Genomic DNA, 26,745 nt, shown 5'->3' on the forward strand with positions numbered 1-26,745 from the left:
TTATTGATAATCTGCTTTTAAGAAGCATAGAATGGGTTGGAAGGGACCTTAAAGCTCATCCAGGGACACCTTCCACTAGAGCAGGTTGCTCTAAGCCCCATCCAGCCTGGCCTTGAGCACTGCCAGGGATGGGGCAGCCACAGTGCCTTTGGGCAACCAAAGAAGTTTAAGGACTTAAACACAGTCTTAGGCTGGATGTATGAACTTGCCTTTGAAAACTTGGCTCCAGACAAGTGTGGGAGACTCCCAGTTACGTAGGTTTGTTCTTTGGGATCTCCATGGACTTAACTGGACACCAGTTCTGCTGCGTACAGCACATCTCGTGGTCCCATGGGGCTGGGAGAGGCTGGAAATGTGCAGGGGGAAAGGGGGAATGAGATCTTTGAAACAGGAACGCTGATGCGTGGCTGCAGTTGGAACAGCTCGTGGGTTAAAAAAAGAAGAGGAATGGTTTTAATTGACACATCTGCTCTGTGTAGTCAGCTTGTCTTAACCTAACCACACAAAAAAGAAGCTTTTACTACTTTTAGCACTTCATAGCCAATCGTTAGGAGCAAATGGGATAAATTTGAGTTTTCGAGCAGTCGGGGCAGATAAATTCCAGCTGCAGGGTCACTGCTACCAGCTTTGACACCGAGCACTAAGTGTTGCTGTCACAAGCAAGGACAGGGCCGGAGGTGAAGGTAACGCTGCAGTTTCATAGCAGTTGCACACTGCAAAGGTCACTGCCTTCCTCATCCCTGGAAATTCAAACTGAAGTGAGAGGAAAACCAGTTTTCTAATTACAAGCTAAAAATGGACATCTGGAGCCCCGGCAATGGCTTGGATGCCATTTGTGTGGATTTCATCTTTTCTGTTAAGTGAAGCCACACTTCCATTTCCAGTTTTACTTCATGGCTATGCAGATAGTTTATGGCGCTGTTAAAAATGCAGTTTCTCATCTGAAACTCATAACCAGAGCTGGAGTGGACTGACTTGAGAAGAAAAGCATGAGCTGAGGGCCCCACCTAGGAGAGGACTGTTTCTTCCTTGGATGTCAGTTAATATCCTCAGACCTGTCCTATCTGAAATTCCACAGCTCCTTTACAAACCAGGAATCCTTTTCCTCCTATGTTTCTACCCAAATAGGAGTTACTAGTGTTAATCCCCTTTGCTCCCTTCATACAAAATCTGTAGCTTGGAATTCCATAGAAAACAAATGGAAATGATTCCCAGTGTTTCGTTGGCCAGGAGAGGGAAAAAATTTCCTCCAACAAGCAGGAATTTTCTTCTGGCAAATGAACGGATTCTCAGAACCAAGTTTTGTGGGACTGAACCTTTTATTTATTAGCAGCTTTTTCCTGTTTCTGTTCATCTTTACTCAGTAAAGATAATGCTGCCCAATTCATCATTGTCCTCCTGATGAAGTCCATGTATCTGGAATTAACAAAAGCCTTTGCTGCTCATCCAGCCTTTTTTTTTTTTGCTTCCTGCTATTTTCAATTGGTTCTGCAGACTGGGAGACGGGGCTGCAGAAATACCTGGCAGGCTGCTGTCATTCCTGGGATCAGACAAGTCACACACAGGCCCGCTTCACGTGGGACCGATCAGCTCCAGCTGCGTGTCCCTGCGCATCACTTCAGGTGATGGGTGCTGTGTCACTCCATATAAATCCCATGGGATTGTAGGTTGTGTGCTAGCAAGAGTGATGCCTTTGCCTTGTGCGTACCTGGGAGGTGTATCACCCTTCTTGTACACCAAACCTACCTTCCTTTAATCAAATGGGCACATTCCCAGCAGGTCAAGGGAGGGGATTCTCCCCCTCTGTTGTGCTCTGGGGAGAACCCCCCCTGCAGTCCTGATCCAGCTCTGGGGCAGCAGCACAAGAGGGACGTGGAGCTGCTGGAGCGAGGCCAGAGGAGGCCATGGAGCTGCTGCGAGGGCTGGAGCAGCTCTGCTCTGGAGCCAGGCTGAGAGAGCTGGGCTGGGGCAGCCTGGACAAGAGAAGGCTCCTGAAGGGGAGACCTGAGAGCAGCTCCAGTGCCTAAAGGGGCTGCAGGGAACCTGGAGAGGGGCTTGGGACAAGGGCCTGTAGGGACAGGCCAAGGGGAATGGCTTGAACCTGCCCGAGGGGAGACTGAGCTGAGCTCTTAGGCAGAAGCTCTTCCCTGTGAGGGTGCTGAGGCGCTGGCACAGGGTGCCCAGAGCAGCTGTGGCTGCCCCATCCCTGGCAGTGCTCAAGGCCAGGTTGGACACAGGGGCTTGGAGCAAGCTGCTCCAGTGGAAGGGGTCCCTGCCCATGGCAGGGGTTGGAAATGGATGAGCTTTAAGGTCCCTTCCAACACAAGCCATTCCATGGTTCTGTTTCTGAACGTTATCCTTTCATGGGGTTTAACTCCTGAAGCTTTCCCTGATGTTTGAGGGAGAGCAGGAATCTGTTATGAGTTCCTCTTGCAGCAGAAAAGGCAACACTTCCGTTGCTGTAATACACGTCATGGTCTTTTGTACCAGTCAACACATCACTAATGTTATGTCCATGCAGAATGCTCTTCGCTGGCTGGATTTTTCTATATATATTTTGTTCCCATTTAGATTTAACTCCACGTTTCATCTCCGAGCCCTCATCCACTGTCCAGAAGTCCGGTGCCCACGTCCAACTCCACTGCTCTGCCGAGCCCTCCTCGGCTCTCCTCTCTTGGCTCTTCAATGGGGAGCCTCTGGACAGTGAGGGGGGAGAAGTGGAAATCCAGTCGGGATCTTTGACAATCATCTCCCTCAGCCTGGCGACGTCTGGTCTCTATCAGTGCATTGCCAATAGCAGCATGGGTGCCATTGTGAGCCGGCCTGCCATGGTATCCATGGCCAGTAAGTTCTTTTTCCTTTGCTTTCCTCACTCCGTGCTGATTATACAGACCTCAGCTCGTTTGTATGGTTTGAGGTTCCAATGGAAGCTTCCAAATGAAGTGCAAGGTTCCCAAAAGCACCTTGAAAGAGGAGCTGAGCTCCCATGCAGTGTGTGAGAGGTTAGGAGAGATGAGTGGGAATTGTCGCTTGGGAAATAGGTGGGAGCTGCAAGTTTTCCTGGTCCCTTGTAGCATTTTATTTGGTCAAAACCCTCTGGATGTCCCTAGGTGGGAACAGTCTTGTGTCCTTCTAGGGACAACTTCCCTTTCCTCAGTTTCACTGCTTCTCCTAACCAGTCTTTGGTGCTTGATCTGTAAACTACTGCATCTTAAAGGACTTCAGAAGAGGAAGGGCACAGTTCTCCACATGGAAAAGACGATGTTGTGCTGAGAATGGGAGTGTAATGCTCCTCCCTGAGCATGATCTGTCTGCTCGGGATCACGGGGCTGCTGAATCAGGCTTTTGTCGAGCAGGATTTGAGTGATTCCTCTGTTGGGGTACCTCATCTATGGAGCATGTCCAGAACCCCCTGGGGAGGAAGATTTCGTATAAGTGAGAGAAGTGAGTGTTTTGGTAAAGTGCTGACCCATAGCAAGACCCTCTCGAGAGAGCTGTAAGGGTGGCTAACATAGAATAACTTTGCAACCTGGAGGATGCTTTGAACCTGAAGGGAGTGGAAGAGCAGCTTTCATGCTGTTCTCCTCCTTTAGAGGTATTAGCAGCAAATGAGGAGGTGCTGTTAGGTGCTGAGGCTTCCTGCTGGACTCAGGGTTGTGTTAATTATAATCACAGAAAGACAATTCCATGCTTCTTACACGCTTCCTCCTCTTAAACTGTGCTTTTGGAGGCCAGGAGTAGCACTGCAGGCTTTCCAATATCCCTGCTTGCTTTCCCTGGAGCAGTTGAGGGACTTCAGGAACTACTTTTTCCCCTCACTATTCCCATGCAAGAGCTGGCCCTCTCTGTAGCAAGGAAGCCTGTTTCCAGCCCCTGCTGCACTCCTGGATTGGGTTTACCCAGGAGGACGACCTTCCACTTGTCCTTGTTGAATTCTATAATGTCCTTCTCAGCCCACTCTTCCAGCTTATCCAGGTGTTCCTGCAGGGTGGCTCTCCCTTCCGAAGTGCCCACTGCCCCTCTCAGTGTGGGATCATTGGCTCCACCAGAGATGACCATCTTGAAACCAGCTGTATTTTAGACATGAACCCCAGCTCACTGCCCTTCCCCTTCCCAAGCCATGGCTGCTCTCAACCTTCTACCAATTCCCTCCTAGGTTTAGGTGACTTTGATGGGTCGGTGAAGCCCGTTGTGGTGGCGGAGGAAGGAGGCACAGCTTTCATCGGGTGCAAGCTCCCAGAAAGCCACCCTAAAGCCCAGGTTCGCTTTCAAGTGCGAGGGAGATGGCTGGAGCAATCCAGAGGTGAGATGCTTTGTGCCAAGAGAATCACACCTGGATTTCTGTGTGATCCTGCATTTAGAATAGACGTATGTGTCTGACAAGTCATTTAAAAGATAAGGAACTAAAGGGGGTTTTAGACTCTAATTTAAATGTAATCTTCTTTTTCCCCTTCCCACTTGTTTAGGCAACTACCTAATCCTTCCATCTGGAAACCTGCAGATTCTGAATGTATCTTTAGAAGACAAAGGATCCTATAAATGTGCAGTGTACAACCCAGTTACTCATGAGCTCAGAACAGAACTCACCGGACGTAAGCTCGTAGTCACCCGTGAGTATTCAGTTCAGCTTTCAGGACTGATAACGTCACCAACTGGATAAATCCCATCCCTAAGGTTTTCGGTGTGAGTCTATCAGCCTAAATACCCACTGGTCTCAGTCACCATGTGATGTAAAATCTGTGCTGTGCTATTTCCATGTGCAATTCTTACTTCCCCCTACTGTGAGGTAGCGGCACGACCGCTTTTCCAGTCCCAAGGAGCACATAGCCCTTGTAAAGGGGATGTTGCTGCTGCTTCAGTTACCAAATTGATTTTGGAGCAAGACTTTGGAAGAGAGCGTTATGGCATCATGCTGAGCCGCAGGGATAAGCAGCCACATGGGAAAAATGCGGCAAACTGGAGGATAAGATGGAGAGTGGGTGCTAAGCCTCATCTCCTCTCTTCCAGGCTCTTCCTCAGGTGGCTTCCACATACTTCACCCCCTGGCACCCCAGAGCCTGGCAGTGCCCCAGCACAGCGCTCTGACTCTGGAATGTGTCGTCAGTGGATCCCCTCCAGCCTCCATCCGCTGGGTTAAAGAGGGCCAGGATGTGCTAGGAAAAGGCAGGTGGAAGCTGCTGCACTCACATCTGGTGACAGACAAGCTGGAGGCATCCGACTCTGGCAATTACTCCTGCGTGGTGGGAAGTGAATTTGGAGCAGTGAAATACGTGAACTACTCGCTTACTATACTTGGTAAGAACTAAAGTACAATGTGTGTCCAGGCAGTGGACGTTTTCTTTGTCTCCTTGCTGGCTTTGGCACCTGGTTGCAAACAGCCCAAAGTTCTTTGTCAACCTAAGCACATCAAAATAAAGGGTAAAGATAGGTTCACAATGACCAGATCTCACCATGTCTCCTAGCCTAAGATCCATAACTATTTCTCTCTTGGAATCCTTCACAGTCTGAAATACTTAACAGTGAGGGGTAACAAACTCTGCTGCTTGATTTATTTTCCTGCAGAGTGCCAAGTGTGGATGGGATTCAGTGTCCATAACGTGCCAGCGATCAGCTGTTTCTCTTTTGAGCTGGTGTGTAAGCAAGAAGCGGGTGAGGTGATAGGTTTGGATGAGGACAAAACCAAAAAGAAAGAAATCCATTTGGCTGCAAGTCGTTTGTGATCTCCCTTCTCGTTTGTAGCAAGTTTTTCTGTTGTTTGAGGGCTTTGCATCCATGACTGTAAATACTCATTTTTGAAGTGTTTAAACTCAGCAAACAGGTTGTTAACACACAAAAAACGTTTTGTTAGGGGGATGCCATGAAAGAATTGCTGTGAAAATACAGGTGGTTTATTTGCAGTATTTAAGCCAAACATGGGACTGCTTGGAACAGAAGGGAGAGACCATTAAAGGAAGCAAGTATGTGGGGAAAACCAGCTTTAGGCTGGGTACAACTAGAAGCACATGGGGCTTGCTTAACCTTTGTATGTGCTTTGTACAAAGGCAGGACTTAGGCTAAGATCAACATGTGGTGGTTTATGTGGTGGTTTATTTCCCTTTCTAGAACCTGCTTCCATCTCCAAGGGACTGCAGGAGGAAACAGTGGCTGCTGGAGCCACTGTGCACTTCTGGTGTGATGTTGATGGAAGCCCTGCTCCAACCCTCACCTGGTTCCACAATGCAGCTCCCATCCATCCCTCTCCACGACATCTGCCGATGGGGAGCAGCCTGCGGATCCGTGGTGTCACCCAGGAGGACTCTGGCTTGTACCAGTGTGTAGCAGACAACGGGGCTGGATTTGCACAGTCCACCGGCAGACTCCATGTCCAGCCAGGTAGGAGCACTTGCAGCCTTTGAGAACTCACACTAAGCATTTGTGCTTCAAGATTTATTCTCTTTTATTCCCCTTCCCCTGCCAGATTCTGTATTGATTTGTTCCTGACCACTGTTAATAGCAGATCTTACACAGAAAGTGCTTTCAGTTGGGTTTTAAGAGATGTGAGTATTTGGGGTGTAAAGCTCATCCAGCTCCAACCCCCTGCCACGGGCAGGGACCCCTTCCACTGGAGCAGCTTGCTCCAAGCCCCTGTGTCCAGCCTGGCCTTTAGCACTGCCAGGGATGGGGCAGCCACAGCTTCTCAGACACTGAGAGGATTAATGAAGAACTGGTGCCAGGTAACACTTCCGAAGCACCTGAGTGACTTAAGCAGTGCAGTTCTTTTAGTGGTAGGATCAACTGGAGCAGCTCAGCCTCATGGCTCATTCCCTGCTGCAGGCACAGAGTCAGAGAGTTTATTTGGCTGAAAAGATGTCTTTTTTTTTCCCCTTTCCTGCTGGATCTATTCCACAACATGATTCACTGCACACTCCTCAAAGCGGGCAGGGCAACTTCAGCTGCCATCATAGTGAGAAACCACCAAAATGCAAAATGATAGCCTAAGGATCCTCTACCCACAGCCCTTATTTTAAGTCTTTTTTAGACAGCTGGGGTGGCTGCATCCATGGCCGTGGCTGCATTCGGAGAAGCCAGGAAGCAGCTCCGGGGAATGTAATCTGTTTGCACAATGCAAGTGAAAGACAATGCGAACCTGGGGCATGCCAGTGGGTTGAAAGATGCTGGTGTGTGTTTGCACCTAGTGTCGAGAAGTGTGTAGAACAGGCATAGGGGCTGTAGAATGTGGCAGGTGGGGTTATAGGGCTGGGAATAGTTTCTGCAGGAGGAGAGTCTGGAAAGGTGAGGGCTCAAAATGAGGGAAGGACACAACAGTGAGCTGTGAAATACTGCGTGTTACAGAGAAGGCAAGTAAGAGTGACGTGGGGATAGGACAAGGGGTTTTAACCTGCCAGAGGGGAGACTGAGATGAGCTCTTAGGCAGAAGCTCTTCCCTGTGAGGGTGCTGAGGCGCTGGCACAGGGTGCCCAGAGAAGCTGTGGCTGCCCCATCCCTGGCAGTGCTCAAGGCCAGGTTGGACACAGGGGCTTGGAGCAAGCTGCTCCAGTGGAAGGGGTTCCTGCCCATGGCAGGGGTTGGAACTGGGTGAGCTTTAAGGTCCCTTCAACCCAAACCAGGCTGGGTGACTCTGTGGAAAGCTATGAATATATTCTTTTACCACCTAAATTTGGGGCATTCAGTCCTCTGGTTGCTGCTGGAGGCAGGACTTTGGGTGCCTTTGGTCTGAGCCAGCATGTTCCACCGCGGGGCTGAAAAGGAAGAGTCCCAGTGGCGAAGGGGAAAGGGACAGCACAAAAAGCCACTGAAGGCCAAAAAAAGTTGCGTAATGACAAAGCATCAAGAGGAGCCTCATGTGCTGGCTTCTGTGGGTAGCAATTATGCCAGAGCTCAGCATCCGCGTTGCTCCATGGCAATTGTTACCCAGGGCTTGTTTTCCAAAGCAAAGCGACGACCTCCTTCCCGGTTGCTGACGACTCCCCCCTGGCAGCAATAAACACAGCCCTGACTGCAGGTCTCCTGTCACCAGCTGAAACCACAACTCATTCTCCACGCTCAAGAGCCCATTTCCCCCATGCTGGCGGGTGTCAAACCACACTGTGCCCACCCTCAAACCCTCCGGGTCCACCACAGCCCTTCTGCCTCCACGACCGGCTCCGGCATTTGGTTCCAATATTAACACCCTTTCCCACTGCTTCACTGACAGTCGTGGATACCCTTTCCCTGGGAGCTGGTTCTGGGGGTGTCTGATGTCTTAAGCAAACTCCATCTGGCTTTAGGGATGTCCTCCTCCCTGCTGTTGTTCTCTCCTTCCTGGCTCTGCCTTTGGTGGAGTTGCTGGATAAATGGGAAGGAACAAACAAGGAATGCTCGCTGCGAGCGTGGCTTCAGTTTGAAAAGAGAATTTTCCTCCCCAGCTTTCTTCAAAAGTGGCCAAAAATAGCAGCCACACTTGCTGCTGGTATTTTAATGGAGGTTGGGAGGAATCCGAGTCAGGCAGGCGAACGCTGCCGCCGAGGCTTTACATTACCAAGGAATCTGTTTGTTTTGTAAACCAAGTTCCCTTCATTCCCTTCCCCTTCCAGACCCCGGCACGTAACATAAACCTACACAAATCTGAAAGGCTGGGAAGGGAGAAGAACATCTGGCAGGCCCGGAGCTGCACCACTTCCCAGCCCCTTCTGCTTTAAACACTGACATTTACTCGTCCTGGATAATCTCAGATGTCCAACCTGCCACCCCTTTCCTGCCTGGAATGCTGACAGCCCGTGCGTCGGCGCAACAGTGCTTTTGGACTCCCAAACCCATCATATTATATATATATATATATGTATATAATTATTTTTTCATACCAGGAAAAGTAAATAGGATGGAGGAGGCAGGAGGAGGATTTCTAGGAATGCCACGGTATTAAATTCCAGGTTAGATCTGCCTGTAAACTGAGTTTAGTCCCAAACGAAGCAGGCGAGTCGTGCAGCTTTCAAAGCTGATGGAAATTACAGCTGAAACCTCAGAAACGGAGGCAGGAGAATGTCCTCTTGTGTGCACGCCAGCTCGGGCCATGAAGAGTTCCTTGTACAACTGCAGGCATTTAAAATTACTGCGTTTGTGTCACGAGTTTAGGTGTATATTTATTAGTTCTTGGCTCTTAACATGCATTGCCCCTCACTGCTCAGAGGTGGGAGCCAAGCCGGGCCTGCAGACGTTGTGTTTCAGGATTTGTCTCTCTGGTCCTCTGAAAACCAAACCCAAACCAAAAAGTAAACTAAAAACCACTGTTCTGCCCTGAAAACACAGCCTGGCGGGGTCAGGGCGGCGCAGGCACCTCCTGGAGTGGCTCTTTGCAGCAGCACTTGTTTGGAAATGACACACTTGGAATCATAGAATCGTCACTGCTTTGGGTTGAAGGGACCTTAAAGCTCATCCAGCTCCAACCCCTGCCCTGGGCAGGGACCCCTTCCACTGGAGCAGCTTGCTCCAGTGTCCAACCTGGCCTTGAGCACTGCCAGGGATGGGGCAGCCACAGCGTCTCTGGGCACCCTGTGCCAGCGCCTCAGCACCCTCACAGGGCAGAGCTTCTGCCTAAGATCCAACCTAAATCCCCCCTGTTTAAGTGTGAAATGATTTAGTGTCCCCTCGCTGTGGTAAACCCAGGACGGTGAACATACAGCATCATGAAGATGTAACCAGGCTCGTCCCTTTGCAGCTCCTTCAGAAACTGCCCCGGAAGCAGAAGGACCACCTCCTGTGGACATAGCCCAGCGCGATGGTGACCCTGGTGCAGCAACAGCTTTCCTAAGCTCGCCTCCAACCAAACTCCCTTTGGATGCAGCTGCCACGGATAAAGGCTGGAGCGGGGCCACTGCCCCCGAGGCCCCCATCATCCTCAGCCCCCCGCAGACACCGAAGCCGGACACCTACACCCTGGTGTGGCGTGCGGGGCGCGATGGGGGCCTGCCCATCAATGCCTACTTTGTCAAGTACCGCAAGGTAACACCTCCCCGCCGTGGTGTCCTCCTGGGTGTAGGGTGCTCAAGAGCCTGTTGTTGCTGCAGTGTTGGGGTTAACAGTGTCAGGGACACGGGGTATGGTTGAAGCACGTAGGTGGCCGCACAGGCAGCTCCTGTTGGGGTGACTGAAGTCACAGGGACACTGTTCTAACAGATGCGAGATTTATATAGCAGAGCCCTGGGTTTCAGTCCCTGTGTGTGTAATTATGGTCTACGGGGAATGGGGCTGTGGGATGAGGTTCAAAATGCGTTTGTGTGAGGGAGCAAGCTTGAATCTTTCAAGGGAGGTGGAGGTGGGAAGGGAAGCTGTTAGTCTGACATGTCACAGAGTTTGCAGTTCTACCTCCTGAACTCTATTAGAACTTACCATACCTGAAGGTGAGCTAAAACTTCAGAAGCAGGTACCCATCATGTCCTCATATTGACAGTAACATCAGCAGCAAGCAATGCCTGTGCCCCTTCTCCCAGGCAAACAGCTCCCTGCATGGCAAAGCTGTTTGGTTTGTTTTTCATAAGCTTTTTAATCCTCCACATCCTGATCTTGTCTCAGCCTGGAGGGAGCACTTAGGTTTTTGACCTGTTAGTTCCTGAAACCCCAGTGCCAAAGGGTGTTGCTACAATTTCTCATTCAGAGGTGCTTGGTGCGCATGAGCACCGAAAGCTTAGAATGCTTATTTGACCTTGTTGATGCTTACCCTTCACTCATAGAGATCCTTTCCACACGAAATGTGCTCACTCATGCATTGCTCAGTAGGGAGTTTGCTGTGGGCTTTTTAGGGTGGTGTTTTCTTTGTGCCATCCAATTGTTTTATGGATTTCCCTCTTTTATAAATCAAAAATAAGGGAATAAAAGCCTTAAGAGTTGTTGCTTCAGAAGAAAATGCTCGAACAAAGCCCTCTGCCGTAACCTTTGATAATCCCCAGCGTTCAGATCTGCCTTCGATGTTTTATTAAGGTCTTATATTGTTTAGGAGTTTATTTTTGGTAGAATCTTTGCCTTTTCCATTGGGATTTGGGGTAATGTTCTCTTGCAAAGGTCAAGCATTAAGAGACTACCCCGAATCTCTCGTCTTTCTTCAGTGGAGCTGGTGATTTCACTGGTAAATGAAAAAGTGGGGTTTTACTAAAAAGAAAAGGGAAACATGCATTAATAAAACCCAAATCTTGGTCTCCTGGGTGGCTTCCTCTTTTTCCAGCCTCCAAAACTAACAGAGACACACTTTTCATTGCCCGTTTTAGCCAATAAACGCCTCGGTGCAGGAAAAGCTGGGATAGTTCAGGGAACATCTCCTTCTCATTAGAGCGCTGGGTCCAGCCCTTGGATGTCACACACACAGCTGAAGGCTCTTGGAGTCCTTAAACATCGCTTGGTTTCTTGCTGGCTTTTAGCCATGAGTGAAAATGATCACTTTTTCCCTCAAAACAAGTGCGTGAGTATGTGTGGAGAGAGAAAATCAATGGAGTTTAGTGAAGGAGCACGAGGAAAGTGGTTGCGAAAGTGCAGATTTGTGGCAAGAAACACTTGGAGACAAACTCAGTAGAGGAAAACCTGAGCAGTTTTGCCAAGGGGCTCTGGGTGTGTGAAAGCTTTGAGGGATTTGAGCATTCCGTTGGGATCCGCACCCCTCCCGGCTCATGCTGAGCTTTCTCTCCCTGTCCCATGCAGCTGGATGACAGCGCTGGCGTGGTGGGGAGCTGGCACACGGTGCGGGTCCCCGGCAGCGAGAACGAGCTGCGGCTCACGGAGCTGGAGCCCTCCAGCCTCTACGAGGTGCTGATGGTGGCAAGGAGCGCGGCGGGTGAGGGCCAGCCTGCCATGCTGACCTTTCGCACCAGCAAAGGTGGGTGCAGCACCGCGTCCCTGGGTCCTGGGCCTCCCAGGAGCCATTCATTGCAATTACATCAACTCTGTGTTGTCTGCTGAGCCATGGGCAGAGTGTTCTGTGCTTTAATTGCTAAAGAACAGCTAGTATAGCTGTATGCAAACTTACAGCATGACCAGTGCTGTTGGTAAGCGGAAGCTATTAAAAGCTTGCTAATATTATTTTGGGGATGATTATTCAGATTTCTCCACCTCTTGCTTCAAGGAGCTCAGTCAGGGAGCAGCCAGCCCTTGTTCTGCTTTATTCAGAGTATCACAAAAGACACGCTGGGCAGCATCCAGTTTTCACAGAGCAACAAACCTCTTCTGGTTTGCTCTGCAGACACTGCAGTGAAATCTCTCTGCAGAGCAGGACCCAGCTGGTTTGATAGTTGCGTGCAGACAGCAACAAGCAGAAGAGCCTTTCTAATCAAAGCAGCCTTTTTCCATGGATGCTGGTGGCTGTACTCTGAAGCACGCAAACAATATTATTGGATACCAGTTTACAAGAACAGGATAACTTAACATTTTTATTAAGCATGTTATGTGTTGGGGAATTCATGATACTGCTACAGCCCAAAAGGCTGTCTGCCCAGTGTCCTGGGCAGAGCTGTGGCCAAACGCAGCTTCCGTCGTGTTTTATTGAGCCTCTTTCTCTAGATGTGGATTTCAGTTTGCTGTTTTACAATCTTGGAATGGTTTGGGTTGGAAGGGACCTTAAAGCTCCTGCAGCTCCAACCCCCTGCCACGGGCAGGGACACCCTCCACTAGAGCAGCTTGCTCCAAGCGCATCCTTCTTTTCTCCAAGCCGAATAATCCCACCTGTCAGCCTGCCTGGTTTCACCACCTACTGTGGTTTCCTGATGTGAGTGGGCTTTGAAACCTGGGCAGAAGCTGGTGGCATCACCACCAAGTGCAGTATTGCAGATGAGCAATCACTTACCCACAGCAGAAGGGGCCCTGGGCTGAGGCTCCCTTGACTGTTTAGCTTGTGATTTGGATCCAGGGCTTTAGTCCTGCGAGTGCTCTCGTGGAATGAGCTTATTGTGAGAGGCAGTGAGCAGCGTTTTCTGATCCAGTGCCTGAGCTGACACACTCTGTATCAAATCTTTCTTAGAAAGAACATCGTCCTCAAAAAACACCCAGGCTCCCTCCCCTCCCGTGGGCATTCCCAAACATCCCCTTGTTCATGAGGGCACAAACACTTTTGGTGTCATCCTGCCAGACCTCTCTCGACACAGTGGAGGTAAGTGAATGGATGGTTTGTAATCCATGTGCTGGAAGTTGTGTTAATTACAGCTCTAGGTGCTTGTATGTCCTCTTCCAGCTCCTGTTTATTCCATAAGGCTCTTTTGTTACCTGCATGTTTCCTGTCTGGCCTTCTAGGAGGGAGGTCACATACCTGCTAGGTTTTGTGGTGTTCGGTGTGTCTCCAGAGTGAAATGGGACTAAGTAAAAGCTGCCTGATTCCAGGCGGCATTCTAAGTACCTGCCTTGATATACCTCAGGTTTCCACAGCACCATGAAGTCACCAAGAAGTAGCACATTTCTTACAGCCTCCAGTGTCTGTGGTGGGGTATTTGAAGCTGGGAGTTCAGCAAATGCATGCCCTTATCTAGAAAACGTACAGTATTTCCAAGGATGCTGCTACCCGTCTGTGTGGCTCTCAAAAACCAAGGGTTTCATGGATAACCCCTGTTCTTGCTGCTCACGGACGTTGCTTTTTGCTAAATACCTTGGTTTCCTCTTCCACTGCGGAAGAAAGAGGAAAAGGGGAAACAGAGAATGGCTGTGTCAGGCTTTTAAGTTCTCAAAGTGGATTATATCTGCTCTGAATGTTTTTCTGGAGCTTCCCAGGGAGGGGCTTGTTTCTGATGGCAGGAAGATAGAACTGCTTGTGATCTTTAGCCTGGTTTCCAGCAAAAACAGCATGTTTGTAGTCCTTTTTCTCACACCCCAGCCTTTGAACTCACTGAGCTGATTGAGGCAGATTTACTCAGGAGCTGAGATCTCAGAGGTGACTTGGTGTCTAAAATTAAGGGTAAACCCAAAGGTGAATGGAGAGGTTCAAGGAGCTGAGCATCACATGCTTGGGACAGTGCTGAGTAGCAGCGGAGCCACACAAGGGGCACCTTTCATGTGCCTGGCTGCCAATGCTCAGCCTGTTCCTTGCCCCCTTCCTCCTCTCATCAGTGACCAGCTCCCTAGTGATGAATACAAGCTGCTTTCGTAAAGCCGTATGGCTCTCATCGGTCATCAGAGTGGTTTTAAGCAGATGTACTAACACCACCTCTCTCCCTTCTCTCTTTTTCACTGCTGTCTGTAACTTCAAGTGAGTTCAGTAAGTATATGGCTTGTTGCATGCTTTCTTAGCTTTCCCTTCTCGTTTTCCCTCCATACAGCTCTCCCTAGTGTGGATGGGTTGAAGCCATACTGGGGGCTGGGGGAGTTCCGGTGTTTTGATAGGAATAACCATGTTTTTCCTCTTCACTTAGTCTTGTTTCCACTTCCACATAGAGATGGGTTGGGCAAGTGCAACATCACAGACTGGTTTGAGTTGGGAGGGACCTTAAAGATGTCTAGCTCTAACCACCTCGTTTTCCATGATTATATGGGTAAGCTGGTGCGTGTTTTCTGCTCTTCAGCCATCTCTTCCAGAAAGAGCAAGGGGAGTAGTTGCTACAGGAGGATTTATAGATTATATATATTATTATTTGTTACATTATATATATTATTATTTGTTATATTATACCTTAACCATTAGCAATGATCTTAAATGGTGGCTGCAGAAAATGAAGGTGGAGGTGACTCCGATCCTCTGGTAACTGAGTTTCTCATTTCAGTTCCAGAAGCTCCTGACAGACCCACGATCTCCACAGCATCAGAGTCATCCGTCTACGTGACGTGGATCCCACGAGCAAACGGGGGCTCCCCCATTACTGCCTTCAAGGTGGAATACAAGCGCCTGGGCCGGAGCAGCGACTGGCTCGTGGCAGCTGACAACATTTCTCCTTCCAAGCTCTCTGTGGAAGTTCGGAACTTGGAGCCAGGTCTTGCAAATGATCCTTGCTTCACCTCAGCTGATGTTGCTGTTGTCGTTGTTCGGGTGGCTGCAATGTTTGGTTGTTTCCTTTTAACTTCTGCTCGGATTATCCTGTTTCTGGTAGTTAGGGGGGTTTTAATGTGGAATAGGAGCTCATTGCATGAATTCAAGTTGATTTCTGGCTTTTCAAGTGGAAAAACCCCACCAGTATAATTTAATACTTGTTCATGTGGAGAAGAGGGATGTGTATTTTTGCTATTTTTAACTTAATTGTCCTCCTAGTAAATACTCAGAACGCAGAGAGAGAAATGCACTAATGCAAAAACATCTGTCCTGACTTCTGGTGTCCAGCCCTGAAAGCTCAGGGAGAGGGTGAGAGGGCATAGATGATGATGATGATGGTGGGTACCCTTTGAAGCCTCTGCTTGGTGCCCACCAGTTTTCAGTTTAAGGCTTATGGATGCATCGTCATCCAAAAAGCCTTTGGATTTTTCTTGAGTGACTTTCCCTAATTGCTTTTAGAGGAGGCTGTTTATCTTTCTGATGACCACATTAGTCTGTGGCAACAAGTCCAATGTTCTTTTCTAACTGGCTGTTGTGCAGAAAGACTTCTTAATCTGTTTAGTCTCTCCTTGAAGCCTCTTTCTAGTGCTTGTTTTGCTACTACATCATCTTTCTTCCACTTTTTCCCTTAAAAGGAGAGATGTACAGGTTCCGTGTGATTGCAGTGAACAACTATGGGGAGAGCCCACGCAGCGCAGCATCACGCCCCTACCAAGTAGCCGGGTTTACCAGCCGCTTCTCCAACCGGCCCATCACAGGACCTCACATTGCTTATACCGAAGCCATCAGTGACACTCAGATCATGTTGAAGTGGACGGTAGGTATCACTGTCCCCTGTTTTTCTCACAGTTGTAGGCCAGTTTTTACTGCTGTGGATCTTAAGATTGAAGGACTGGAGCAGATTGCAGAGCAGCAAGTGGTGGTTTTCCTCCCTGAGACTCCTAGAAGGGGCTAAGGCACTTCATCCTTGTGTGGTGGGATTGAGTTATAGAATCCCAGAGTGGTTTGGGTTGAAGGGACCTTAAAGCTCATCAGCTCCAACCCCTGCCACGGGCAGGGACCCCTTCCACTGGAGCAGCTTGCTCCAAGCCCCTGTGTCCAACCTGGCCTTGAGCACTGCCAGGGATGGGGCAGCCACAGCTTCTCTGGGCACCCTGTGCCAGCGCCTCAGCACCCTCACAGGGAACAGCTTCTGCCTAAGAGCTCAGCTCAGTCTCCCCTTGGGCAGGTTCAAGCCATTCCCCTTGGCCTGTCCCTACAGGCCCTTGTCCCAAGCCCCTCTCCAGGTTCCCTGCAGCCCCTTCAGGCACTGGAGCTGCTCTCAGGTCTCCCCTTCAGGAGCCTTCTCTTCTCCAGGCTGCCCCAGCCCACCACAGCAGAGGGGCAGGATCCCCTCCCTGAGCTGCTGCTCACACTCTGGGGATGCAGCCCAGCACATGGGGGGCTCTGGGCTCAAGCACACACTGAAGCCGGGTCATGGGGAGCTTCTCCTCACCCAACACCCCCAAGTCCCTCTCCTCAGGGCTGCTCTCAGTGAATTGGATAACTCAATGGGCAATATCCCTCTGCAGTTCCTTGCCCCCATTTATGACCCTTTAGAGCCAGCCTGTTGGTTGTTCACTGCCCTTTGTGCCGGCTCCCAGCTTTCCCCCTCGCCTTCCCCTTGCAGCTCCCCAGGGATGCTGCAGGCACCTCCTCCGGTTACACCAGATGTGAGCCCAACTGCAGCTCCAGTGAGAGCCTGCAGCCGCCTCAGTCCACCTGCTTTGGCACAGACATACCAAGAGGCACCAGTGGGCTTAACTCTGTCCAAAGCCCTGCTCATGCCAGAGTTGTGCACAAGTTGGCTTCGTTTCCCGCAGTTCCTGCTGCTTTTGTCAATCCAGGCTGTGGTGGAAACGGGAGTTGAGCTGAAAGCCTGCACCCTATAGAGGTTTCATGTGAGAGAAGCATTTGCCTTTCCCTTCTTACCTCGTCTTCTGTAAACAAGTACTTTAAAGTCCTTATTGAAACCCACAGAAATCCTTTGCTCTTGTTTTGAAATCTAACCCCCAGTATACTTTGGAGGATTTAATGTGTCGAGTTCCCAGTGTTAGTTTGCTCTGCTCGCTCAGCCTGAAGAGATGTTAAGGATAATAAACTTCAAATAACCTCTCGTTCCTCAGGAGGCTGCAGAGCTCGAAGTGAAATATTCTCAAGCTGAATTGGAGAGTGACCTTCACTCTTGCTGAAGTAAAAACAGTCTTAACTTTTCCGTTCCCATTAATCACGCAGATTTGCAGGCCCTTCATGGGCAAACCCTAATGGAGGGTTTGGACAGGGGTGTGGGAGGAAAGTGTCAGCCCCAGTTCAGCCTCCTGTCCCCTCCTTTTTCAGCTGATCCAAGGAGCTTGGTGGCAGAGCACCCTCCAGCAGCCCCCTGCCATTGGGCTCAGCTTATCTGTGCCATGGATATTCCCCTTTCCTGTTGTAGCATCTGCGCAAACCTCTCCCTGCACAACCCTACTCAAACCCCCACATATTTCAAGGTGATAAGATACTCAGAGATGACAGCTCAACAGGACTTGATTATTTCCTATGGCGCCAGGCTGAGAGAGCTGGGCGGGCAGCCTGGAGAAGAGAAGGCTCCTGAAGGGGAGACCTGAGAGCAGCTCCAGTGCCTAAAGGGGCTGCAGGGAACCTGGAGAGGGGCTTGGGACAAGGGCCTGTAGGGACAGGCCAAGGGGAATGGCTTGAACCTGCCCAGGGGGAGACTGAGCTGAGCTCTTAGGCAGAAGCTCTTCCCTGTGAGGGTGCTGAGGCGCTGGCACAGGGTGCCCAGAGAAGCCGTGGCTGCCCCATCCCTGGCAGTGCTCAAGGCCAGGTTGGACACAGGGGCTTGGAGCAAGCTGCTCCAGTGGAAGGGGTCCCTGCCCATGGCAGGGGTTGGAGCTGGAGAAGCTTTAAGGTCCCTTCCAAACCATTCTGTGCTTCTGTTTCTCTTCACTAACTGAGTCTCTATAACTCTCTTTCAGTACATAACATCGAGCAACAACAACACACCCATCCAAGGGTTTTATATCTACTATCGCCCTACAGACAGTGACAACGACAGTGACTACAAGAGGGATGTTGTGGAAGGTACTGTGCAATGTACACATGCTGCAGAACACCATTCCATGGGGAAGAGCATCCTGTAGCCATGTTGGCTGTGTTTATATGAAATCTAAACTGCTTTTCCCAAATGAAGTCATTACAGTATATTTCACCCAAGTAGCTGTTTCGACTCCATCACATCAAGTTCTGCCCACACATGAGCTTGTTTCTTCCTTCTGAAGCCTCTTCTGCATGGAAGCTTGAGCACTAAATGCTGAGTGTTGGTTTATCCTGCTATGCTGCTGCAAATCCTCACTGCAGGTCTATTTAAACTGGTTTAGCTTCAAGTAGTTGAGTAGAGAGAAAGCAGCGTACATGAGATTTAACCCAGGGTAAAACTATCCTAGAAACTACCTGGCTCTTAAAATGATTTACTCCAGCACAGATTTCCTACACTGGGTAGTGGCATTGTGTGTAATTGCCCTCCCCTTACCTTGCTTAATTGCTTAGTCTGCTACCAACCTGCAACCAAGTTGCTTTTCACCTCCAGTGCTGTAGTAGCTGCAAGCACAGGTATGTTTGTGCTTCGTTTTGCCCTTTAATCAGGTTATTTTTTCCCCTTGTGCACATGAGATCATCATTTTCCTGGAAGAACTTATTAGATAATGTCTCTGTTAGCCCAGAAATGGAAAACCCTGTTAAAAATACTTTACTTCACGTCCTTATTGCCTGGGCTGAGTAAACTCGGTGATCTCATTCTGTCCCTGTGACGTTCATTATTTTCCCCCCTCATTTATTTCAGTTACAAGAGGAATGAGCCTCGATTTTGACCATTTTCCCCTGCTAAACAATACCCCACATAGTCCTTTGATGCATGACATAACTTTTTGCACACTATAAAGCCATTCAAGAGCCGGGGTCTCAGCTTTAAAGCCGCTCCTGCAGTCTGCACCTTCATCTGCAAATGTATTTGAGCCCGTGCTCCACAGAGCTTGTGTGTTTATAAATGTGCTGCACTGAGCAGTGAGTTGTTTAAGTGGGCTCCACTGTGCTGTGAAATGAGCTTGTTTCTGCTGGCTTTTTTTCTTCCTCCAAGAGCATGTGCCTGTATTGAACTCTTTGTGGCAGTCTGAAACCATTAGCAGCTGCCAGAGCCTGCAACAGAAACTCAGCCGTGGAAATATTTCAACTCATTTCACTACTCTGCTCCCCTAAATTAACTGTTCGGGAGGGGGAAAAAAAGAGCTATTTTCAATTAAAGTGTGTTTGGAAGCATTTGATGTTGAAATATGTGGAGAAACACATGACTTCAGGTATTTTTGCCATAAATCACTTGTTCTTAATATTCCCCCCCCCCCCTTCCCCTGTTACCTTTGAATTAATCTGTCTGTTTTTTGACAGGGAATTTTATCTTGAAATGGCTGTGTGAGTTGTGGAAAAAGTGTTGTGATGCCTGTATGAGCTAAGTGCTTGCCTCAGGCTTTCCTCACTGTTTCCTGTTAAGTCTTGTCTTTCGAGACATTCAAAACTCGGCACAAACCTCTTCCCCCCCCCACCTTTATAAATGCTGCTACAGGCAAAAGCATCTTGCACTTAAAGGAAAACCCAAGCAAAAAGCTCGACTCAGATGCCTCTTTAAGCAGAATCAGCCCCGTCCTGCACTGATGGCCTGAATTTGGAGGGTCCTGGATATTGAATTTTGAATGGAAATGCAGTCTGATGTCAGTTGTTTAAATGTTTTTCCTTGCTAATGGTGCACGGAGAGGACAGTTAAAGTGCCTGTCCTGATTCCAGCTCCACTAATGGCTTCAAGCGGAAACCTAAAACCTGGTGCAGTAATTACCGAAAGGAATGCTTGGGGGTGGGGGCGACGGGAAAACCAAGAGGAACCTTGGGAAAACGGGGGATTTAGGGAAAGGCCGATTCCAGCTTCAGCCAGGGTTTGTCCATCTGCACTTGGGGCACCTGGCACGGAGCTTGGACCTTCCTCAAACCCCCAAACTGAGTTGGGGTCCTCCTGGGCTCCCTTTTTGCCTGTGGCTGGGGTCATAGAATCATGGAATGGTTTGGGTTGGAAGGATCATCCAAGCGACTGATAGTTCTTAATATTAAAGCCCTAAAGCCAGGTTGAGAGTTGGGCTTGTCAGGCTGGGGGGGCTCAGCCTGCAGAGGAGAAGGATCCAGGGAGACAGAGCAGCTCCAGTGCCTAAAGGGGCTGCAGGAAACCTGGAGAGGGGCTTGGGACAAGGGCCTGTAGGGACAGGCCAAGGGGAATGGCTTGAACCTGCCCGAGGGGAGACTGAGCTGAGCTCTTAGGCAGAAGCTCTTCCCTGTGAGGGTGCTGAGGCGCTGGCACAGGGTGCCCAGAGAAGCTGTGGCTGCCCCATCCCTGGCAGTGCTCAAGGCCAGGTTGGACACAGGGGCTTGGAGCAAGCTGCTCCAGTGGAAGGGGTCCCTGCCTGTGGCAGGGGCTTAGAAATGGACAAGCTTTAAGGTCCCTTCCAACACAAACCATTCCATGTCCAACAGATAAGCCCATAAGCTGTTAACAAAGACATTTGTGCCCCATTTTCCAGAGAAGGACGCTGCCTTGTTCTGGCTCCTGCATGTGAACAAATGCATTTGCTTTAATTTTCTCTCCCCCACTAGGTACAAAGCAGTGGCACTTGATAAATCACCTGCAGCCAGAAACATCCTACGACATCAAGATGCAGTGCTACAACGAGGGCGGCGAGAGCGAGTACAGCAACGTGATGATCTGCGAAACCAAAGGTGAGCACCCAGGTAGCAGCAGTGGCTGCCTGTGGCATGAAATAGCTGCTGTGCTCGGGGGGGGGTTATTGCAGTGCAGAAGTCAGCTGCGAGGAAGACTGGAATGTTTTGGAGGATTGTTTTGTCTTCCGAGGCTGGGATTGTTTGGAGCATATGGAAACTGATACGCTGTGCTCCCAAGAGAGGCTCGTAGCGGAGCTCTGCAGCTTTCCCTGGCCTCAGAGATAGTCTTGTTGTTCTGGGCTGTGGGTTTTTCCCTTCTGCTGTGCTGATAGCCTCTTCTTAGGAGACAACCATGCTCTTGAAGATGACAGAATTGATTTGTATGTCTGCTTTATGTCTTGGGGGCTCTGTGACACGTTGTATAAGTGCAGACCACAGCAGTTGATGGCTCTGTTGGCTGCCTCCATCGCTAATCCTGCGTGCCTCTGGCACAGAGTGTGTACTGTTCTCTGGAAGTGTCAGATATGGCAGTCACATTTATTTTGCAAAGAATTCCTGTCTCCTTTAATCTCTAACCCCAAGTAAGGCTGTAAAGGGAAAATGCAGACAGTAAACTTCAAATGCGGGGCTATGAAAAAGTGTTTGAAAAAGGCAGCAAAAAGCCCTCCAGGAACGGAAGCATCAACACTGAGTGAAGTTTGCAGTGAAGCCTTTGAAAGGAGGGCTGGAGCTGCAGGGCTGAGGCTGTGTGCACAGTCGGTCTTCCTTCTGCAAGGAGCAGCGCTTTCTCCCTTCATTGCAAAACCAGGAAGGTGAAATCTGTTGGGTTTACGGAGTCTTCCTTAAAATGCATCTCCCGCAGGCTTGTCTGCATGGAGGTGTCTTAGACCAGCTTCACTCCCAAGCCAGGCACCTCTTTTAGGAGTTCGGTGTCAGTTGAAATGAATCAGAGCGGTGGTGTGGTGAGAATGAACCTACGTTTAATTCCTGGGTTAAACTCGGGTCTTGGGTTTGGTGCTTTTCTGCTCAGCTCTTGGTACCTTCCATGGGCCGGGGTTGCAAATGGGGCTGGCAGGGTTCAGCTCAGATAAAAGCAGGTCGCCTGGCAGCAGTTAGGTGATAGAAATGCATGTTGTGGTTTTTCCTGACCTCAGAAGTGGAAAGATTTGCTCTCCTTCGAGCTGGGAGCAGCTCTAGCCCTGCGTAGGTCGAGGTGCTCATTAAAGTTCCGAGTGACCTCAATGCGAGCTGGATAACAACCGTATTCCAAAGCAAATAGTTATTACCCAATAGTAGTTGGCCTTCTCCTCACAGGTTTTAATACTGACTTGGAAGCTTGCTTTTGCAGCATTAGGACTCAAACTCCGCAGTAATGAATTTCATGATTAAAAACCACATTCAGTGAACGTACCCATGTCTCTTACTTCACCCAGTGAAACGCACCCCGGGAGCATCCGAATATCCCATGAAAGACCTGAGCACGCCACCAAATCCCCCTGACAGGGTTGGAAGTGGAGCAGGACCTTCCAATGGCCCTGTTCGAAGCAGTGACATGCTCTACTTGATCGTGGGCTGTGTCCTGGGGGTGATGGTGCTTATCCTCATCGTCTTCATTGCCATGTGCCTGTGGAAGAACCGCCAGCAGAACGCCATGCAGAGTGAGTGCTTCTTGCTTTCCTTTCGTGAGGAACATATTATCAGTGTTAAATGATATGAATGGGAAGCGTTTTCCTCTCAGAAGCCAGCTGGCATTTCTTTAGAGACTTCTACTTTCTAGGTGTGCCTTAGGTGAAGATGTGGGGTTTTAGAGCAGCAGTGTCTCTGTTTCTTTGCCCTGCAGCATCCCTGTACGGTTGTGCTGCAGCTTCACCCAGAGAGCGGTGTGTGAAATGCCTGGGCAAAGTTTCTTCAGCTTGTCATAGAATCCCAGCCTGGTTTGGGTTGAAGGGACCTTAAAGCTCATCAGCTCCAACCCCCCCACGGGCAGGGACCCCTTCCACTGGAGCAGCTTGCTCCAAGCCCCTGTGTCCAGCCTGGCCTTGAGCACTGCCAGGGATGGGGCAGCCACAGCTGCTCTGGGCACCCTGTGCCAGCGCCTCAGCACCCTCACAGGGCAGAGCTTCTGCCTGAGAGCTCATCTCAGTCTCCCCTCTGGCAGGTTCAAGCCATTCCCCTTGGCCTGTCCCTACAGGCCCTTGCCCAAAGCCCCTCTCCAGGTTTCCTGCAGCCCCTTTAGGCACTGGAGCTGCTTTAAGGTCTCCCCTTCAGGAGCCTTCTCTTCTCTCATCCTGTCCCCATAGCAGAGGAGCTCCAGTCCTTCAAGCACCTGCATGGGTGGTTGCAGTGGCAGAACTTGTGTTCAGTCATAAAATGTGGAGTCTAAAACTCCAGATCTCTCCCTCTCTCCTATATATCTGGGAAGAAAAAGAACTTGCAGCACTTGGAGGATAAGTCCCTTGTTACCTCTTAGTCCTTTGGCAGTAAAATGGAGTTCAATGTCCAGGTCTTTTGGAGAGGTGTTAATAAGGAAAACCTGTCTGTTGGCAAGTGGAAGCCTGGAGCAGATGTGCTGGAGCTTTGTGAGGTGCTCAGTACCCTCCAAGCCGTCCCATGCTAGCACAGCCTCTCCACCAGTCTTCTCTATAGCACGTAACTCAGCCCCACTGTCCACAGCCTGTGGTTATTTTTACTCTCTGACCAAGAGAAGTGAAACAGAGCTGCTTGCACGATAAGACAGTGTCTTCAGTGGGCCCAGAGGTGTTTTCTGCAAGTCAAAAGGTACCAGAGACTCGGTTATACAGATCGGTCTTAGGATGCTCCTCATAGCGACTGACGTCAGCCGAGTCCTTTCAGACCAGCATTCCCGGTCTGTTCTCCAGGATGTGGCTGTTTTCCATTTCCACATTTGGATGCTAAGCACTTGGATATTCGAGCTAATTTGCAAAAGCTGTAGAAAGAGAAAATCAGTTTGTTTTGCTTCTTAGAAGCACTCGTCTAAGCTCTCATTTGGCAATCAACATGCTTTTGGTGATGATGTCTCCTGCAGAGTATGACCCTCCTGGCTATCTCTATCAAGGGGCAGATATCAACGGGCAGATGATTGAGTACACAACTTTACCTGGGACAAGCAGAGTCAACGGCAGCATCCACGGAAACTTCATCAGCAATGGTGGCCTCAGCAATGGCTGCCCTCATGTCCACCACAAGGTTGCTAATGGAGTTAATGGGATCATGAATGGAGGAGCTGGACTGTACCCAGGGCATAGCAACTCCCTGTCCAGGACGCACATGGACTATGAACATCCCCACCATCTCGTGAATGTAAGCTGTTACACCAGGTGGAAAGCTTGGCATTTACTCAGAGCTTGTAGGAGCGGGCTTAATTTGAGTGGGGGAAGTACTCATCCATTGATAACAGCCAGTTCCACTAAATGACTTATCCCAGAGGAAGCAACTGGGCTGATATTCCTGATACAAACATCATGGTTTTCATTTGAGAATATCAGATGACAGCAAGAATTCCACTTACTCTGGGAAATCTGCCTCTGCCCTCCTCCTAACAGCATGTAAGCTCTGAGAATGCCTCAGTGCTGGGCTGGGCTGAGATACTTTGCTTGTACATATGGTATTTCTCAAGCTTCAAGTTAAATAGATTTAATTAGAGCTGCTCATTCTGCAGCTTTATGGCTCACCCGTGCTTTTCCCCCACCTGTTTCAGATCTGTAACTCTCAGCCATGCTATTAATTATGGCAAAGCACGAATGGAGCAGGAGGCTTCAGCAAATCAAATGCCCCATCCGTCTTGAAATGCCTTTAATTCCCCCCCCCCCCCCTTCAGTCCCTTATTTGTGCCTGGGACAGGCTCAGTTTTGGGGTTTGAAATTCAAACTAAAATTCAAACCTAATTTAAGCCTCTGATCCAGCCCTTTGTACGCTGTGGAAAAATACTTCATTTGCTGAAATGCGTCCCGTTTCCAAGAGAGAATAATGATTTCATTATTGTCTATGGAAACAGATGGCTCGCATTCAAGCTTACTAAACTGACTCAAAACTGTGAACATTGCCCAGGAAAACTGAAAGAAAAAGTTCAAAAGTCTGAATAACCCATGCTGTTTCTGGAGGGGGAAAAAAATGGGGCTATTGTTTGTGTTAGTAATTGAACACAAGCACTTCGTTTTATTGAACAACAAATTAGCACTTGCACAGTAGTTGCCACTTCAGTTAACTCCAGCTTCCAGTCCAGACCAGTTGGTTCTTCACCTGATCCTGGCTTTGCTCTGCTGGTGCAGCAAAAAGCGCTGCTTTTTGGTTGCTTTCAACACCAAACTGGAGCTTTTTGGACCTGTCCAAAAAGACTCCAGAAGTCCCCAACGCCCCGAGCCCTCAGGAAGGGAGGAAAGCTCTCCCGTGAGAGCGCTCCAGGGCTTGCGCTGGTGTTTTGTCGCTCCTATTCTGTGTTTTGTGGAGGGGAAGGAAGGAAACAGGCATGTGGTAACACAGGTCTCGGTGCCACGAGATGGGACACGCAACGTCTCGTTGACGACCGGGCCGAGTTTTTCTTTCCCCTCCTCCACGTTGTACAGAGTCGGAGTCACGCAATCTCTTCCCACGTAGAAGGACCCGGGCTGGCACGCCGGGTGAGGCAGCACAGGAACAGGATGTTCTCATCCTCATTAGGACTCTCGTTATTGTTCCATTGATTGGGCTAAATGAGGAAGAGAGAAACGGGCCAGGATGGCAATCAAGGCTGATTAGGCATTTCCTCAGTGCTCCCTATTGCCCTCAGCGGCCCCAGACCTGAAGGAATAGCCCTGGGTTTGCAGGAATAGGGATTGTTAGGAGTTACCTTCCACTTGAAGCCTCCAAAGCCAGGTGAGCTCTCCCAACCCAGCTCCTCTCCCAAAACACAGCCAGTATCCCGGCTCCGCAGCGTCCCTAACAATGAGGTATGTGTTAATCTGGGCATTTTGACTCGCTTGTAATGGCCCCTTCAGCCAAAACCAACACCACAAAATCCCTCTCACCCCCAGTCATTGCTGGCGAAGGCATTACCCCATCTGTGCAAATATTCCATGTTTCAAGAAACTCCGTGTCGCGGAGGCAACTGATCTAATCGGAGTAATTGCAGGCAAGTGGGATGGGTTTGGGGTGTGACATCAGCCCTGCACATTTCATCCCCTGTCTCCCCAAATGAGCCCGGCTTGCTAACGAACAGCAAGTTGCTTTCATGTCTGTCATCAGTGGTAAAAATGAACGTATTAACAGTGGGTTGATTCAATCAAACCTGAGCCTATTAAGCTGAAAACAGACCAGGGAAATTACCACATACTTGTCCAAGCTGCAGTTATTTACTTTTCCCTGACACACACGCTGGCAAAACCCCTCCACTTGGCTTGGTACAATAGCTCAGTGTTGCTGTGCCACCTTACCAGCCCCACATCAGAAGATTGATAAGGTGATTAGGGTTTGGAACCCCAAGCTCGCTGGAGCTGAACTGCCTCGTGTGTGTGTGTGTGCACGCAGAGATTGATTTCTGGTTCTTCTTCCTCACTCCCCCCCTGCAGGGCGGTGGGATGTACACAGCAGTGCCGCAGGCCGACCCCTCCGAGTGCATCAGCTGCAGAAACTGTCGGAACAATAACAGGTAATGTAAAACTGCCCCAAAAGCAGGATCTGCACAGACGGGAGTCCTTGTGTTAAAGCCAGGGCAGAGAGCTCCGGTCCTGGCTAAGGGGATGGAGGAGCTCAGTGTCACCGTGTCACTTGGAGAGCAGCTGGTGACTGTGGGATGGACTAAAGCAAGTTATTAAACCCACAGAGCTCGTTTTGCTGGCTGGGATGCAAAGCAGGTTGGGATTAGACCCTATTTCCTGTGTTTTCTTCAGTTTTGAGATAACAAAATCATTCCATATGGAGTTTGTCAGACAGGATTTAATTGGGCTTTGGTGTTTTACGTTTCCTGCTGTTCTCTTCAACACCAACCAACAAAA

At 49.6% G+C, this 26,745-nt stretch overlaps 1 protein-coding gene across 2 annotated transcripts in view; it reads left to right on the forward strand.

The window, feature by feature from the left end:
• The window catches only part of CDON (cell adhesion associated, oncogene regulated), a 51,565-nt gene that overhangs the window by 18,193 nt on the left and 6,627 nt on the right, over positions 1 to 26,745 (forward strand). For both annotated transcript variants that reach the window (XM_065697283.1, XM_065697284.1), the window contains exons 3-17: positions 2,572 to 2,844; positions 4,157 to 4,303; positions 4,467 to 4,610; positions 5,008 to 5,295; positions 6,103 to 6,372; positions 9,695 to 9,978; positions 11,665 to 11,839; positions 12,977 to 13,105; positions 14,703 to 14,909; positions 15,601 to 15,782; positions 17,980 to 18,085; positions 20,690 to 20,812; positions 22,189 to 22,413; positions 23,802 to 24,076; positions 26,320 to 26,399. In XM_065697283.1, coding sequence (XP_065553355.1) covers positions 2,572 to 2,844; positions 4,157 to 4,303; positions 4,467 to 4,610; positions 5,008 to 5,295; positions 6,103 to 6,372; positions 9,695 to 9,978; positions 11,665 to 11,839; positions 12,977 to 13,105; positions 14,703 to 14,909; positions 15,601 to 15,782; positions 17,980 to 18,085; positions 20,690 to 20,812; positions 22,189 to 22,413; positions 23,802 to 24,076; positions 26,320 to 26,399 — 2,908 coding nt within the window. The remainder of the gene's footprint in view (positions 1 to 2,571; positions 2,845 to 4,156; positions 4,304 to 4,466; positions 4,611 to 5,007; positions 5,296 to 6,102; positions 6,373 to 9,694; positions 9,979 to 11,664; positions 11,840 to 12,976; positions 13,106 to 14,702; positions 14,910 to 15,600; positions 15,783 to 17,979; positions 18,086 to 20,689; positions 20,813 to 22,188; positions 22,414 to 23,801; positions 24,077 to 26,319; positions 26,400 to 26,745) is intronic.

This window comes from Lathamus discolor, chromosome 17 (assembly GCF_037157495.1).
Source record: "Lathamus discolor isolate bLatDis1 chromosome 17, bLatDis1.hap1, whole genome shotgun sequence".
Lineage (NCBI taxonomy): Eukaryota > Metazoa > Chordata > Aves > Psittaciformes > Psittacidae > Lathamus > Lathamus discolor.